Raw genomic sequence first — 15,186 nt, 5'->3', positions numbered from 1 at the left:
TCACACGACATCACCAGCAAGATTTGAAAAATAAAACTGGACGCAGATAAGACCATGGTTTCCAATGATGTGACTTCCATTCCAACAACTGAAGCTGACATGGTAGTGGAAAAAACGTCTGCTACAAGACAGCACCCTATGTGACAGAACCAACCTCAGCCCAGACCACATATGTGCCATCCTGGACCTCTGCCTGACCACTACCTATTTTTAATAGAGTGAATGTTTCTACAGACAAAAACATGGCTGCACCATGGGCTCACCTGTGTCTCCCATTGTGGCCAATCTCTACATGGAAGAGATAGAAACCAAAGCCCTAAACTCCTTCACAGGAATTCCACTCACTCACTGGTTTAGGTATGTGGACGATAGTTGAGTCAAGAACAAAACACAGGAATTGGAAGCATTCACAAAACATTTCAACTCAGTGGACAGATACATCAAATTCACACATGAAGATGTTAAGGAAAATAGTCTAGCCTTCCTAGACTGTGCTATATACATTAAGGAAGACAGAAGCCTTAATAGTGAAATTTATAGAAAACCCCCACACAAAGATCAATATTTACATTTTGATTCACACCACCCACTGGAGCACAAAATGGAAGTTATCAGTACAGAGAAAAAGAAATAAAACACATCAAGGAAGCCCTCAGAACATGTGGCTATCTCAAGTGGGCCTTCATCAAATCTCAAAAAAGACCTAGCAAGAACTCCTCCATAACAGATGAAGAAAACAATAAACGAAGCAACGTAGTCATTCCATGTGTTGCAGGAATATCGGAAAAGCTCAGGAGGATCTTCAACCAACACAACATATGTGCACACTTGAAACCCAAGAATACATTAAGGCAAAGGCTAGTCCACCCCAAGGATAAAACACCCAGATACAAACTGAGCAACGTGGTATATGCAGTACAATGCAGTAAGCTATGTGCAGATCTGTACATTGGGGAAACAAAACAACAACTTCATAAACATATGGCACAGCATAGGAGAACAAACCGATCAGGACAAGAGTCAGCAGTCTACAACACATTCCTTTCAACAGTTCCAAGAAGGCTCCACGCTCATTTCCACTATTCAGGTGACCCTGAAGACACAGATAAGCCTCCAGGTAGCATTAACAACTTGCTAAAAGAATGCAAATGAACAGCTGTCTGCAGCAGTATAAATCCTTCCAGTCAAAGATGAAGAACCTTCTTGGATGAGAAGTGAAACGTCTTCAAAGAAAAAAAAAGAAAGTCCAGTTGCCTCATGAAAAAGCATCTTTGGGTTAACTATGACCTGGATGACAGAGAATCTCCATAGACCCGTAATCATACTTTTCATCACACAAGCCAATTCTTAGATAGATGCAGAAAATTAAATGACTAATTAAGATCAGCCCTCAGAAGGAGGCAATGGTAAACCACTTTTGAAAAACCTTGCCAAGATTTTGTTGAAGAATTGTGGAAGGAAAAGTAAACTACTTCTTTAAGGAGCTTTGTTGTTGTTAGCTGCGAAGTCGTGTCCGACTCATCGCGACCCTATGGACAACGTTCCTCCAGGCCTTCCTGTCTTCCACCATCTTCTGGAGTCCATTTAAGGAGCTTAGTACATGAAATTCCCAGTTACAATAAGATACAATTCAATAGAACCCTTGAAAGTTTAAATGGCAACTTTGCAAACCAAATTAGCACTTGACCTGCTAAACAAAATTACCTGAAGAACTTGCTACTAAGTTCACAGGCTCTTTCTTCAAATTAAAGTTTGTTACAGTTAATTCCTTGTAGTTGGCAGCTTCCATTGAAATCAATGGAAGTTTGAAATGTTTAAACTTGGTTCAATCATATCACTAGTTCTCTTCTATGTTGCTGTAGTTAGGATTAGAAATATTTTCTGGAATGGGTAAAGTTTTGGATGAGCACCAGGGAGACACCAACTTCAGCTCCACCCCCAGCCATGGCAACTCACTGTGGGTATGGACTAGTCACTCTCAATCCAACTATCCTAACAGGGAGGTTGTTTCAGGGGGAAAAATGGACAAGGAAATGCTTTGAACATTATCTTGAACTCCAGAAAGAAAGGCAAGACACAAATACACACAAATAGGGTTTTTTTTCTTCCATTCAGTCATATCTAATTCTTGGAGACTGCAGAGACAAGGCTCTTGGTAAGGTTTTTCAGAAGTGGGCTGAAAGAAAGTGACTAGCATAAGGTCATCTGGATAGCTTTGTGTTCAGGGCAGGACCAGAACTCACAGTCTCCCAGTTACACTAATTCCTTCTCTTATATAGTAGAAGAGGACCTGCTTATACTGGATAAGAGAATCAGTTTGGTCTAGTGATTAAGGAACCTGTCCTATAAGTTCAAGTTGCCTTGGCCATGAAAGCCAGCTGGGTGACCTTGAGCCAGTCACTCTCTCAGCCCAATTCACCTCACAGGGTTGTTGTGGGGAAAATAGGAGGAAATTGTGTTGGATGTTTGCCACCTTGAGTTATTTGTAAAAATAATAAAGGTGGGATATAAATAAATCATAGCAGATTTTTAAAAGGAACTTAGATAATTCTCAGGTCCAGACATATGTGACTTTTGCCCTGTGAATAGTGTTTTGTTTACATTGAGACATACTTTCTTTTCTTTTAATGCTTTAAGTTAAAAAAAAGAAAAATCTCTTAATAGGCTTTTCTAATTTCTCAGAACATTTGTACAGTACTTCAGTTCCAGTGTTTCACTATTAATTGTAAAGTTGTCAGCCACTAGAGGTCAGCAGACAATCAGGGGTGTCAAACTGCCAGCCTACAGGCTGGTTGCATCATGCGAAGGTCACACCCACCCCAGCTCCAGCAATGCAAAAAAAAAGTCACGCTACATCGCAACACGTCATGTGATGCGGTGAATTTGACATCCGTGCTTTAGTTAATTAACTTTAAAAAATCTGGCTCATACCTAAAAGTAAAACCAAATTATCCGTAATAATTGTGGCCATGTTAGCTTTACATGCCTTGGGAAATACAACTGAATTAAAAAAAAAATAATGTGCTTGCTTTTATTTTATGTTGAACTTTTACAACTTACAAAGGGACTTTACATGTTGAGGCCTCAGTTCCTTTTAACCACTAGGTAATACTATATAATTTGATTCAAAACTCACTGAGGAGTTATTTGCGCTTTCAGAACCTGAACTGGGAAGTCAAAGCCAAATCTGCATTGTGTAAAATTGTATTGTGTGAAGTTACAAAAGCATGACATTTGAAACAGTAAAAAAATTATTGTGATATAAACTTTAATGGGCTTTCAACATTAATTAGCACCTCATTCATCCAATTTGGGAATAGAGCCAATGAAATAGTGAATTCACATGTTCAATGAAATGTTAAAGTGTCTTGTGTTGGTGGAAGCCTTGTTTAGGATTCTTGGATTCAAATGTATCTAGCTCATGAAGAGTTTCATCAATAATAATCCTTGAGAAAAGTTTATTCATTTTCTTTAATCAATTTTTAAAAGCCTCTAAGTTGATAGTCATTACTCCGACGAGGTGCTCAGTATAATTCTTAAACAACAATAATAGTAGTAGTAGTAGAGTTAGACGGGACCTTGGAGGTCTTCTACTCCAACCCCCTGCTCAGGCAGGAAACCCTATACCAGGGGTAGGCAACCTCGGCTCTTTTATGACTCGTGGACTGCAACTCCCAGAATTCCTGAGTCAGCATAGCTGACTCAGGAATTCTGGGAGTTGAAGTCCACGAGTCATAAAAGAGCCGAGGTTGCCTACCCCTGCCCTATACCAACCATTTCAGACAAATGGTTGTCCAGTCTCTTCTTAAAAACTTCCAGTGTTGGAGCATTCACAACTTCAGGAGGCAAGACGTTCCACTGATTGTTCTAATTGTTAGGAAATTTCTCCTTAGTTCTAGGTTCTCTTTTTGATTACTTTCCATCCATTGCTTCTTGTCCTGCCTTCAAGTACTTTAATTAACCCAACGCTCAGGGTCCCCAGAACACACTGACCCGTGAACATAACCCACGGACTTGAACTGGCACGCTTCGCGGCTTCCCGCGCCACGCGACCCCAGGGCCTCCCACTCGACTAAAAGCGCGCGAGCCCCTTCAACCCTCAGAGGGCGCCATCCTCTTTTTGCCTGGCGCCTGCGCCAAGCTTCACAGTGGGGGAGGGGCTAGCTCCATGCCTCCGTTGGGAATCAAGTGGGCGCCGCTAGCCAATCAACAAGCGGTTCCTCGGTCGCGTCAGCCCTCTTTTTTCTTTGTCCCATCCACTGCGGTCGCCCCCCGCCCCAGCTCCCGCCTCACTTGGTCTGTCGATTCTGTCGCCATTGTCGAGAGGCTGTTCGGTCGGAGCGTTTCTCTCTTTTTCTCTCTCTCTGTCTCTGTCTCCCTCCCGTAAACTATCGTTTTCTCCTGGTAGGTATTTTACCCCTTCTTTTGCCTGGCACCGGGAGGGAGGGAGGGAGGGAGGGTCGGTTAATCTTCTGAGGGAAAGGGAATCGGATAAGAGCGCCTCTGCGAGGCTCGGACTCAGCGTGACTCTTGAGTCTCCCTACACACCCTCCCCCCTCCCCCCCGCGTCCCGCCCTCCTCCATTTTCGTGCTGCCACCACTCCAGGTTTGTCCCCTTCGCCTTTCCGTCCAGGGCGCGTATTGCGCGCAGCTGCTCAGGTTCAGGCGCTTGTTTCCCCCCCACACCCGGTTTTCTTTGTGGGAGTCGCGGGAGCGCTGCCCCTCCCCATCCGGGGCCGTATCGGATTCCTGCCTCTATTCGGCTGAGCTTTTAACCGGATTGATATATTTCCGACACTGGGGACGGGGGGGGGGAAGAGAATGGCGTCAGGTTACAGCGTGTTCTCTTCCAGCGAGTAGAAACCTTTTCCCGAGTTTGGGGGGAATTACAGCTCCCCTCATTCTTCTCGGCGAGCCGTGTTCATGAGCAACACGGAAGCTCTAGTCTAGCATATCTGGAGGGCACAAAGATACAGGCGGCAGCTAACTACGATGCTATGTTATAGACCGCAATCCTGTTAAATTGCTCTTATGCGAAATCACAAATCATCTAGGATTTGTTGTTATATATGGAAAAATCTTTGTCAGCTCTTTTTAAACACACTTATCCATGTGTTTAAAAAGAAATGTTAACAGCGTATCCCACCAGGTTGCCAATAACTGACCTTCCCAGAACTTGCTTTCCAGTCCCTCTTTTAGCCACCAGTATTCTTGATCTCCACCTGTATATCTGCTCAGATTAAAATAACCCCGTTTTATTTCCTGCATGGATCCAGCCTCAAATAGGTAAATTTAAGTAGGGTCTGGACTATTCAAAACTGATTGTTCTGCCCTTGGAACAATTTGTACAGTGAATATTTTGCACCGCCTTAGAAACCAGAAAACTACTAATTCTAGTCCTGTCTTAAGTGCAAAGCCAGGTGGATAACTTTTTCTCTCAGCCCTAAGAAGAAAGCAAGGACAAACCACTAATAAAAAAGGAAATTGCAGGGAGTTTTCTAAATAGACCTTAAGAATGAAGATTGACTCCAAGGTGTGCATACATGTGCACAAAAAATTGCTAGTTCATTTCTTTATGGTTGAGTCTTGAAGATTTGATAAAAATGTTACTTAAATTATTCTTAGTTCTTACTACAGGGATATGTATATTTTTTATTGGTGCAGTGTCAGGAGGTTTGCTTTTGCTATCTGTTGGGACATTTTCATGATTCCCTAGTCTAGTTTATAGGCAAATTTCCTGGCAGTCTCCTGGTGAAGCACTGTGTAGGTATGATCCATAGTATTACGTTTTTTGAGATCAGGATTGTCTAGATCAGGGGTCAGCAACCTTTTTTCTCCTACCTCCCCTGCACAGAGCGCCCTGCTGCCGCTGCTTTTCCCTCCTACCTCCCCAAGATGGAGTGTGCCCTGCCACCACTTTTCCCTCCTACCTCCCCCACGTGGAGCGCCCTGCCACTGTGGCTTTCCCCAGCAGTAAAGGTGGAGTATGGGAGGCAGCGGCAGGACATAGCCCAGGCATGGCCCAGCAGCAAAGCTCGTCCTTCCCACTCAAGAGGCCCCCAGTAGCTCCTCAGATCCATCCGAGTTGAAGAAAGTGGAGGCGCAGCAGAGGGATTGCTCTCAAACGATAAGAGCCGGGTGCGCTGCTTGCTTGTATGCGCCCGCCTTATTGAGAGCAATCCCACTGCTGCATCTATGCTTTCTTCAACTCGGATAGAGCAGAGTGGGGAGGAGAACGAGGAGAAGAGTGGTGAGGCTTTGTGCCAGCTGGCCGGCCAGGTAAGGTGTAGGTCAGGCAATGCTGGCTGGCTTGCTGGCTGGGGGGATCATGGCTACTGGGGGGAATCTGACAAGCCTCATGGCAGCAGAATTGGCAGCTCCCCCCACCTGGCCCATTTCCCCGGCTCTGTGCAAGATGTTTGGCAGAACCACCACCACCCCGTGCCCTCGATTGGACCCAAGTGGCACCTTCTTTCCAGGTCTGACGTGGTCCTCCATCACTTCTGCCGCCACCGTGTGCAGTCTTACAAACAAAAGAAGCTTGTGGGCAGTCCCACAAACTTTTGTTTGTGGGACTAAAAAAAAGTTCAGTCAATTCCAACTGCATGAGATCTTTTTTTTCCATGAGAAGTTGGAATTGAGTGAACTTTTTTTTTTAGGTGGCAGAGGACTGGGAGGGATGAAAGAGCCTCATGTGGTTCCGGAGGTGGGGGTTGCTGACCTCTGGTCTAGATATTACCACTTGGAAATTTCAAAACTTTTATTGCTTATATGAAAAGTTTCCATTCTTCCAAAATCTATTTGCAGTATCAAATATTAATTTTAAGATTAGATATATCTACCAATTTTCATATTGATACAGAGGAATACAGGAGACATGGGGGGTCCTTGTATTCCTCTGTCAATATGGAAAATCTGTTGTCTAAAAAATTGAAAACTTTGGGAAAACGAAATCTTTACTAATTTCATTTTAAATGATTCATAAAGATAATGAAATAAATTATTCTATGCATTGAAATACCCCAACGCAAGAATTAAAATATGAAAGAACAGAGAAACTATTCTCAGCATAGACAAATCTTCAGAATAAATACGACAGAAAGTAGAAAACAGCAATGATTCAGAAAGTTAGTCTGACATATCTTAAATTATAAATGTATTTTCTGAGGCTCTCTTTTAAAAAACCAAGCTTTAAAAAAAATCTCATGGCATAGGATTCAAATCTAAAATATATAACTACTTCATTTACTGCAGTATTGATGTTCAGATACAGTGTTCTGTTTTTAAATGTCTGACTTAAAAAAAATCTAAAAAGTTTGGGTGGGCATTTTTTTTATTACAGATAGTCCTCAACTTATGGCCATAATTGAGCCAGGCAATTATGGTATTAAGTCATCACGTAACACACACCCCATCCACATTTATGAGCTTTTTTGTGTGGTGATTGTTAAGCAAATGCTGCAATCATTAAGCAAACCTATATAGGCTATTTTTTGCTGGAAACCATAGGTAAACACTAGTTGTAAATAGCAATGTACCTGAAAGTGGTCATTGCAGTTGTTCTCTGTAAACTAAACTGTTAAATGCTTTAATCTCTAAATCTCTAAATGGGTGAACAGTGTAAAAGAAACAGTATTTTCTTCTGTAAAGCAAAACATACCTGTATAGAATTCAGATTCTTGACCATTTTGATGTTCTTTTGAATTTAAAGCAATGCTACAGTCAAAGGTCATTTAGTGAACATGAAATGTTTATTAAATGCTGAAATAAGATGATTTATCCAGATCCGATATAGTGTCTGATCTATATAGTGTATAGTGTTCATATAGTGTCAAATTCCATTTGAGTGTACATAAATAATATGAATTATATATTACTTTTCTAAAGAAGCTAAGTATACATTGTATAGTACATTATATATTAATTATTAATGCACAATTTATACATTATATATTATATAGTAAAATAATGCATTGCATATAATTGTATATAATGCAGAAAATAATTTAGGTATTTTGGATTATTTTTAAAATAGTATCAGTAGAATTCATGCAATCCAACTCTCTTATTTTTCCCTTCCCTCTCCATTACACCTCCTGAATCTGCTATATTGTGTTAATAAGCACTATGACGTCCATTCTAATAGAGTTGGATAAGTTTAAAGCAATATAAACATTAAATAAATCATCTGTCTTTTAGGTATAATTACCAATTTTAAAATAAGGACTCAATAAAATATGTTTCACTATTTTAAGTAGAATATAATACTTTTACATATATTTGGAATTGAGCACAATTTGCAAACATAAAATGAATTGTTACATATTCCTCCATCTGGGGTTTGTTTATGGAACATTCCATCAGAATGCTTATATGACCCCTTCCAAAAATAGTATAAAGTATATCGACAGCCAAATTGAGAACGACACTCAGCCTAATTCACAACCCATGTATTTAAATGGATAAAGAACAGTATTAATAATAGCTTCTTTCTTTTCCTTTCTTTTAGTGACTTGTTGGGTCTTCTTTATACAATGTTTATTTTTTAGTCTTTCTACAACAAAATGAGCCATTTGGAACTGGTAAAAACAGCTTAAATTTATTAAAGTATGTTGATGCTTCTGTAAACAGTGCAGAGATTTATATTAAAACTTTGTATAAAGAATGAAGCGGTGAAAATATTAACATTTTCTTCTCTAGCTGGGTTGTGACAGTATAAAATTTAATTGTTATGAACCCATTTTTGTCTTTGGGTGAATTGCCATTCAAAAATCAATTTATATTTTAAAAATTGAGCAACCATTTAAGAGTCAAATTATATTTTAACAATTTATGAACTAATTGTTTGTTTAAAAAACTTTTATTTCAGGTATAGTGCAGTTTGCAGTCCAGAACATGTGTAGTGTTGTGCAATCTGACGGTAGAAAAATGGACATGTTGAAGATTTTGCATAAAACAACAGAAAGCCTAGAATGCGATCACTGTAATTTCAGAGGCTCTGACTATGAGAACATACAAATTCATATGGGTACTATTCACCCTGAATTCTGTGATGAAATGGATACTGCAGGATTGGGGAAACTCATATTTTACCAAAAAAGTGCAAAGTTATTCCACTGCCACAAATGCTTTTTCACCAGCAAAATGTACTGTAATGTCTATTATCATATCACGGCACAGCACTCATTGCCAGAGAAACGGAAGGAAGATCAGAAAGGTATGTTGGAAACTGAATCCCTCAAAAAGCCTGTCTTTGTGGAACCTCAAAAGCCTTCTCAATCTCCTGAAACACAAAAATGTACTGTGTCTCCCGATTCTCAAAAACCTGCTCCCCCTGAATTGCTAAAGTCTGATGTGGGACTACATTCCAAGATACAGAAGCCTACTTCAGCTACATCCATAGAACATCAGAAGTTTCTTTCAGTTGCATGTTTGGAAACACAAAAAACTACTATTGTACCAGAACTTCCAAATCCTATTCCACTTGTGTCCTCAGAATCACTGAAACCACCTCTTTCTGTCACTCAAGAACCACTGAAGCCTGCTTTGTTAGAGACTGCAGAAATGCCGAAATCTCTCCCTGCTTTGTCATCAGAGCAACAGAAACCTGTGTCACCCACATACATTGAAACACAAAAATCCCTCCCTGTTCTAGAATCGGAAAAACCTGCTTCCCTTATATCTTCAGAACCACAGAAACCCATCCAACCTGTATCACCAGAGGCCCAAAAGTCTGCTCATCCTGCATCTCCACCTTTGGTTATGTCTGAAACACAGAAATTTGCTCCATCTTTATCTCCAGAGCCCCGCAGACACTCTCCGACTGTGTCTCCAGAGCCTCGCAGGCACTCTCCAACTGTGTCTCCAGAGCCCCGCAGACATTCACCTGCTGTATCTCCAGAACCCCGCAGGCATTCACCAGCTGTGTCTCCAGAGCTTAAGAAACCTATTGCTGGTCTGTCCACAGAATCTCGTAGGCATATTTCTCAGATAAGGAGACCGGCTTCAGCACTTTCACCTGAACCACGTAAACCTGATCCTCCGCTATCTCCAGATCCCTGGAGACCTGTTCCAGAAACCTGGCGATCTGCTGGTAGTATTTCACATGAGCAGCAGAAATCTATTAATATTTCACCTTGGTCCCCAAAACCACCTACATCAATGTCACTTGAGCCCAGGAAACCTGCTTCAGAATCCCGAAGGCCTGGAAATATGATGTCCTCAGAAACTCAGAAGTTTATGCCGGATACTTGGAAATCTACCTCCATGCCTGAATCTCCAAAATCTAGTCTTGCTTCCTCAGAACCTTGGAAACCCATTTCTTCTGTTTATCCTGAAGGTTGGAAACCTGTTTTGTCTCCTGACACTTGGAGGCCATCACCATCTGTAGCACCACCTGCTCCTCCTCCAATGCCTGCAGAGCTGAGAAAACCTGCCCCCCCTATGTCATCTGATATTTGGAAACAGCCTTTCTTTTCTGAGCAACGTAAGCCGCCTCCTTCTGTGTCTCCTGATCCTTGGAAATTTTCCTCTGAGTCCAGAAAATCTCCTTTCTTTCCAGAAACTCAAAAGACAACCACTTTTGTTTCTTCTGAGTTGCAGAAACGTGCTTTGTTTTCTGAATCCCGAAAACGGGCTCTATTTCCTGAACCCAAAAAGTCTGTTCCTTCTGTTTCTACAGAAACACAAAAACGTTCGTTCTTCCATGAAGCTCACATACCTTTTCCTGAAACCCCCAAACAGGTTGCATTTTCAGAATCTCACAGACCAACTCCTGTCTCCCCAGATGTCGCAAAGCATTCCTTCTTCCCAGATTCTCAGAAACATGCTGTTGTTTCTCCTGAAATTCAGGAGCATTCTCCCTCCTTCTCAGACTCTCAGAAGCCACCTAGTCTCTCACATGAATTGCTGAAGTCTCCTGCAGTGTCTGTGGAAATCCAGAAACGTAGTACTTTTGCTGAACTGCAGAAGACGTCTCCTGATTCCCTCGAGAAACAAAGTTTCTTTGCTGAACCCGCAAAACATTCACTTTCACCTGAGATCCAGAAATCAGTTACTTCAGACCAGAAGCCAGTACAGCACACAGATATCCACAAACCAGTTGAACCAACAGGCATGGAAGTTCACAAAACTATCAATGATTTCAGTCAGCCTAGTGCACCTGTTTTTTCAGACTTGCAGACTCATAATGAATCTGGTAATAAAGAATTCTCCACTGAGCATCCAGAAGGAGAAAATTCATTCAGTAGTTTGTTAATTCCAAAAGAGGAGTTCAAACAACCCAAGGAACCTACAGAAGAAATATATACCTGTCCAAAGAAGAAAGCCAAGAAGGAAAATCCAGAGATTTCTAATACAGACTTAAATAGTAGTGAAAGTGGAAATATTGAAATGGAAACATCAGACGTAAAGGAACAGGAATCCAACAGTGATCAGGAACAATTTGATACAGAGTCTCCTGACCAAAATAAAGAAACTAAAATTGATGTTACTCCTACTCAGCCTCAGTGTGTGTTGCAGTTTACAGAAGAGAAGGAAGCTTTCATCTCAGAAGAAGAGATAGCAAAATATATGAAGCGTGGCAAGGGCAAATACTATTGTAAAATCTGTTGCTGCCGGGCTATGAAAAAGGGAGCTGTTTTGCACCATTTGGTTAATAAACACAATGTGCATAGTCCATACAAATGTGATGTGTGTGGAAAGGCATTTCTTTTGGAATCTCACCTTAAGAATCACGTTGCTGCTCATAGTCAGAGTTTGCTTAAATGTCCACGTTGCAATTTTGAGTCAAATTTTCCTAGAGGGTTTAAGAAACATCTAACCCATTGCCAAAGTCGCCATAGTGAAGAAGTCAATAAAAAACAGTTGGATATTTCTTCTGAGCCAACTAATCAGAACCGGCAGAGTGAAGAAGCTGGTAAGGTGCCAGAGGAGAATGCTGAACCATCAAAAGAATTGCTTAATGAACTGCAAACTGAATGAATTTGGTTTTGAAAATTCAGAAATCTCCAAATGCATTGCAGTGTAGTCACTGATACTGAATTTCAGTGTATAAAACTGTCAGCATATAGTAACCTTAATGGCAACAATTTGATGCATTGTTAAATGCATTTAAGCCACTAATTAAACAGTTTTGTGTTTGCTTAACTGTGTTGCAATGTAACCATTATAATAACCAAAATAGCAGCACAACTGCCAAATTAATAAGCTTGTTCTGGATTGCGCAGAATGTCGTTTTTAAAACAGAAAGGAATAAAAATGGAAAAGTGAAATTCTAGCAATTCATCCAACCAAATCCAATTTTGTATTTTAAGAAGCCTGAAATGATAGGAGAATCCCCAAATGAGATCACTTTAAACCAGGGGTGTCAAACTGCCAGCCTGCGGGCCGGTTGCATCATGCTGAGGCTGCGCCCACCCCAGCTCCGGCAATATGAAAAAAGTCACAATACGTTGCGTCGCGTCATGTGACGCGGTGAGTTTGACACCTATGATTTAAACCTTGCATGAAGTAATCTTGTTTGCCTGCAGTTGTATGTTGTTACAATTTTTAATGTGTACTTGAGTTCCCATTTCAGTGAATTGCTTGCTTAGGTTATTGAAATAGTTAAAAATATCTCACTATTTGAAACACAATATGTGTGAAATAAGTAATGTCAGATGTATTGGAGGTGTATATGTGTTGTCTTGCTTTTAAGGAATGTTTTCTATTTTAACAATAAAAAATAATTTTGTGTATTTGGAATTATTCAATTATATGTGTAGCTGATGTTCCATCAACATTTTTCCATCACTGTTTACAGTTACACAGGGCTGGCTCCTTGATTCAAATTCAGATTCTATACCACATTCAGTTATATCACACATGATCTCCATTTTCTAAATAAGTATCTAATTTCAGAATAAATGGTGTCAGATGCAGCAGCAAGATAAAATTCAAGTACTGAATATATTGCCCTATAATGCTTTTTACGGAGCTGCTAGCTTGTTCAATATGCTTGGGTGGGTGGGTGGGTTGGAATTATTGGGCTGATGTACTTTGAGATGAGAAAGCATTACAACACAATTTTCCATACTTCAGTGCTTGATGTTGCTCTTGGATACATTGAGTTATATCCAAACATATTTTTTTTACTAATAGAGACATTTGTATTTATTTTTTTACATTACAACTTTATAGACAAAAAAATGAAACCAAAGATATTTTACTAGTGAAAAATGTATAGAAGTTAATTGTTAAGATGAACTCATAACTTGCAAAATAATGTTAGTGAGTAACTGATTAGGAATTGCATTTGTCACTTCAAGACCAGTATTTTATTTTTATAGAAAGAGATAATGACATACTCTATAAATGGACGCAGTTAAAGACTGTATGCACTTAGAAGGTTAAAGCCTAAAAATTATATTAGAGCTGTACTTGTACCTAGAGCTACAGCTAACAGCATCACTAGACTTTGAACAATAATTGGATTTTTTAAGAATTCAGAAGTAACCTTAGCTTTCATAGCATTAGCATATTTGTTTCCATGCTGTTTGCCTAAAACTTGCAAATATTTTAAACTAAAAACCATTTCAGAAATCTGTTATGTTTCACTAAGATATGAAATTAGATTTAGAATTTACATAATGAGAATAAAGTAATAATTTATACCAATTCTCAGTTTTTTAAAAAGCTACATTGATTGGCTTTTAAGAATTATTTTGTGAAGGACTTTGGCTCTTATTTTACCCTGCCCAGAGTCACTACATCAGTTAGATGGATAGCATAAAAATTAATCAATTATAAATATGTGTTATATAAAAAGTGATAATTTACTTCTAATGTTTGCTACAAATATCTTTATTCTGCTAGATATCAGTGATATATAATTTCTGGCTTGCATCACAACTAAGTGTTTCTTAATTTGTATAAAATAGAAAAATACTTAAAATACCTAAATTTTAAAATATTTTAAAATACTAGGTGTATGTTAATTGACACATTGACTAAATAATGTGATTGGTTTGGTTTTGATTTAGTGTATTGGAACTTTACCACTGTAATTTGTTAACGGCATAAAGTGTATTAGCTGTTGTATGTAACTGGTTTGTTTTGACTTCTAATAACAATTATCGTTCATTCTGTTAATGTTTTCTATATAACGGGTGGATTCACATTGTACTATTTTATAAATAGTTTACAAATCACAATAGCTGGGTTAATATAATAAGCATGCCCAAACTAACTTCACTATGGCTTATTACCATTAAAACCAATTAATCATGACTTACTGCAGTGAGTGAAACTACTATAACAGAAAATAGAGCAAGACAGCTTCACAAAATAATGGCTGCACTGTGATTATTTGATTGCTTTCCCAAGAACAAAAGGTTTTCTGTAATGTTTGCTATTGTTGTAGTAACTGTAGTAACATTTAGGAATACAGTCAGACATTCAGATAGTTGAATCTTAACACGGGCGCTAAAAATTTATTTACAATATTAAGAATATTCAACTAGACAGCATGACCAAATCATAACTTTTGTGGGAACTTAACTAATACATTGTTAAATGTATTGCCATTCCATAACTTCAAGCAGATTATACTCTTTTTGTAACATCAAAAATCTTAGAAATATAGTTTACAGTAAACTGATCTATGCAGATAAAATTATTTCAATACAGATTTTCCAAAAAATACTCTTGCCCTCCATTTTAAATGAGGATTGTCTGAGGGAGTCAGTTTTCCAGAAAAATCTCAAATTTAATAGCTTTGGTTTCTCAATCCAACTGAAACTATATCAAAAATTTCAAAATTCCAAATCTTCCAAATCAAAGTTTAGTCTACAATACCTAAATTCAATTTACATAGACACCCTTCTGAAAAAGATACCAACTGTGAAGCTATATTTGTTTTCACATTATTCATTCTCTGTGAGCTCGTGAATATTTTCAGTCATCAGTTAATGGGATTTACATACACTGCAGTAGTTTAAAATTTATTACCAGTTATTTTAGAAAATCTGAACAATTATAATTTTTTTATACTTATACAAAGTGTATAGGCACCAAGCATAGTTTTTATACCTTCTGCTGGAATCTGCAAAATCGTAACAGAAGCTTTTGGCATTTAACATACTGCTATAAAATCAGTTTGGTTGAATAAGCTTTTTAGTGCTACAATTCATATAGCATATCAGTTCT

The 15,186-nt window shown here is 39.0% G+C and overlaps 1 protein-coding gene across 1 annotated transcript; it reads left to right on the top strand.

The window, feature by feature from the left end:
* Positions 1-4,242: 4,242 nt before the first annotated feature.
* On the top strand, positions 4,243-12,737 carry CHAMP1 (chromosome alignment maintaining phosphoprotein 1). Its single transcript, XM_083362483.1, has 2 exons — positions 4,243-4,404; positions 8,870-12,737. Exon 2 carries the CDS (start codon positions 8,896-8,898, stop codon positions 11,980-11,982), a length of 3,087 nt encoding a protein of 1,028 aa, XP_083218609.1. The 5' UTR covers positions 4,243-4,404; positions 8,870-8,895; the 3' UTR covers positions 11,983-12,737.
* Positions 12,738-15,186: the final 2,449 nt, after the last annotated feature.

This window comes from Vipera ursinii (assembly GCF_947247035.1).
Source record: "Vipera ursinii genome assembly, chromosome: 4".
Classification (NCBI taxonomy): domain Eukaryota; kingdom Metazoa; phylum Chordata; class Lepidosauria; order Squamata; family Viperidae; genus Vipera; species Vipera ursinii.
This window is presented reverse-complemented; position numbering and strand designations above follow the sequence as displayed.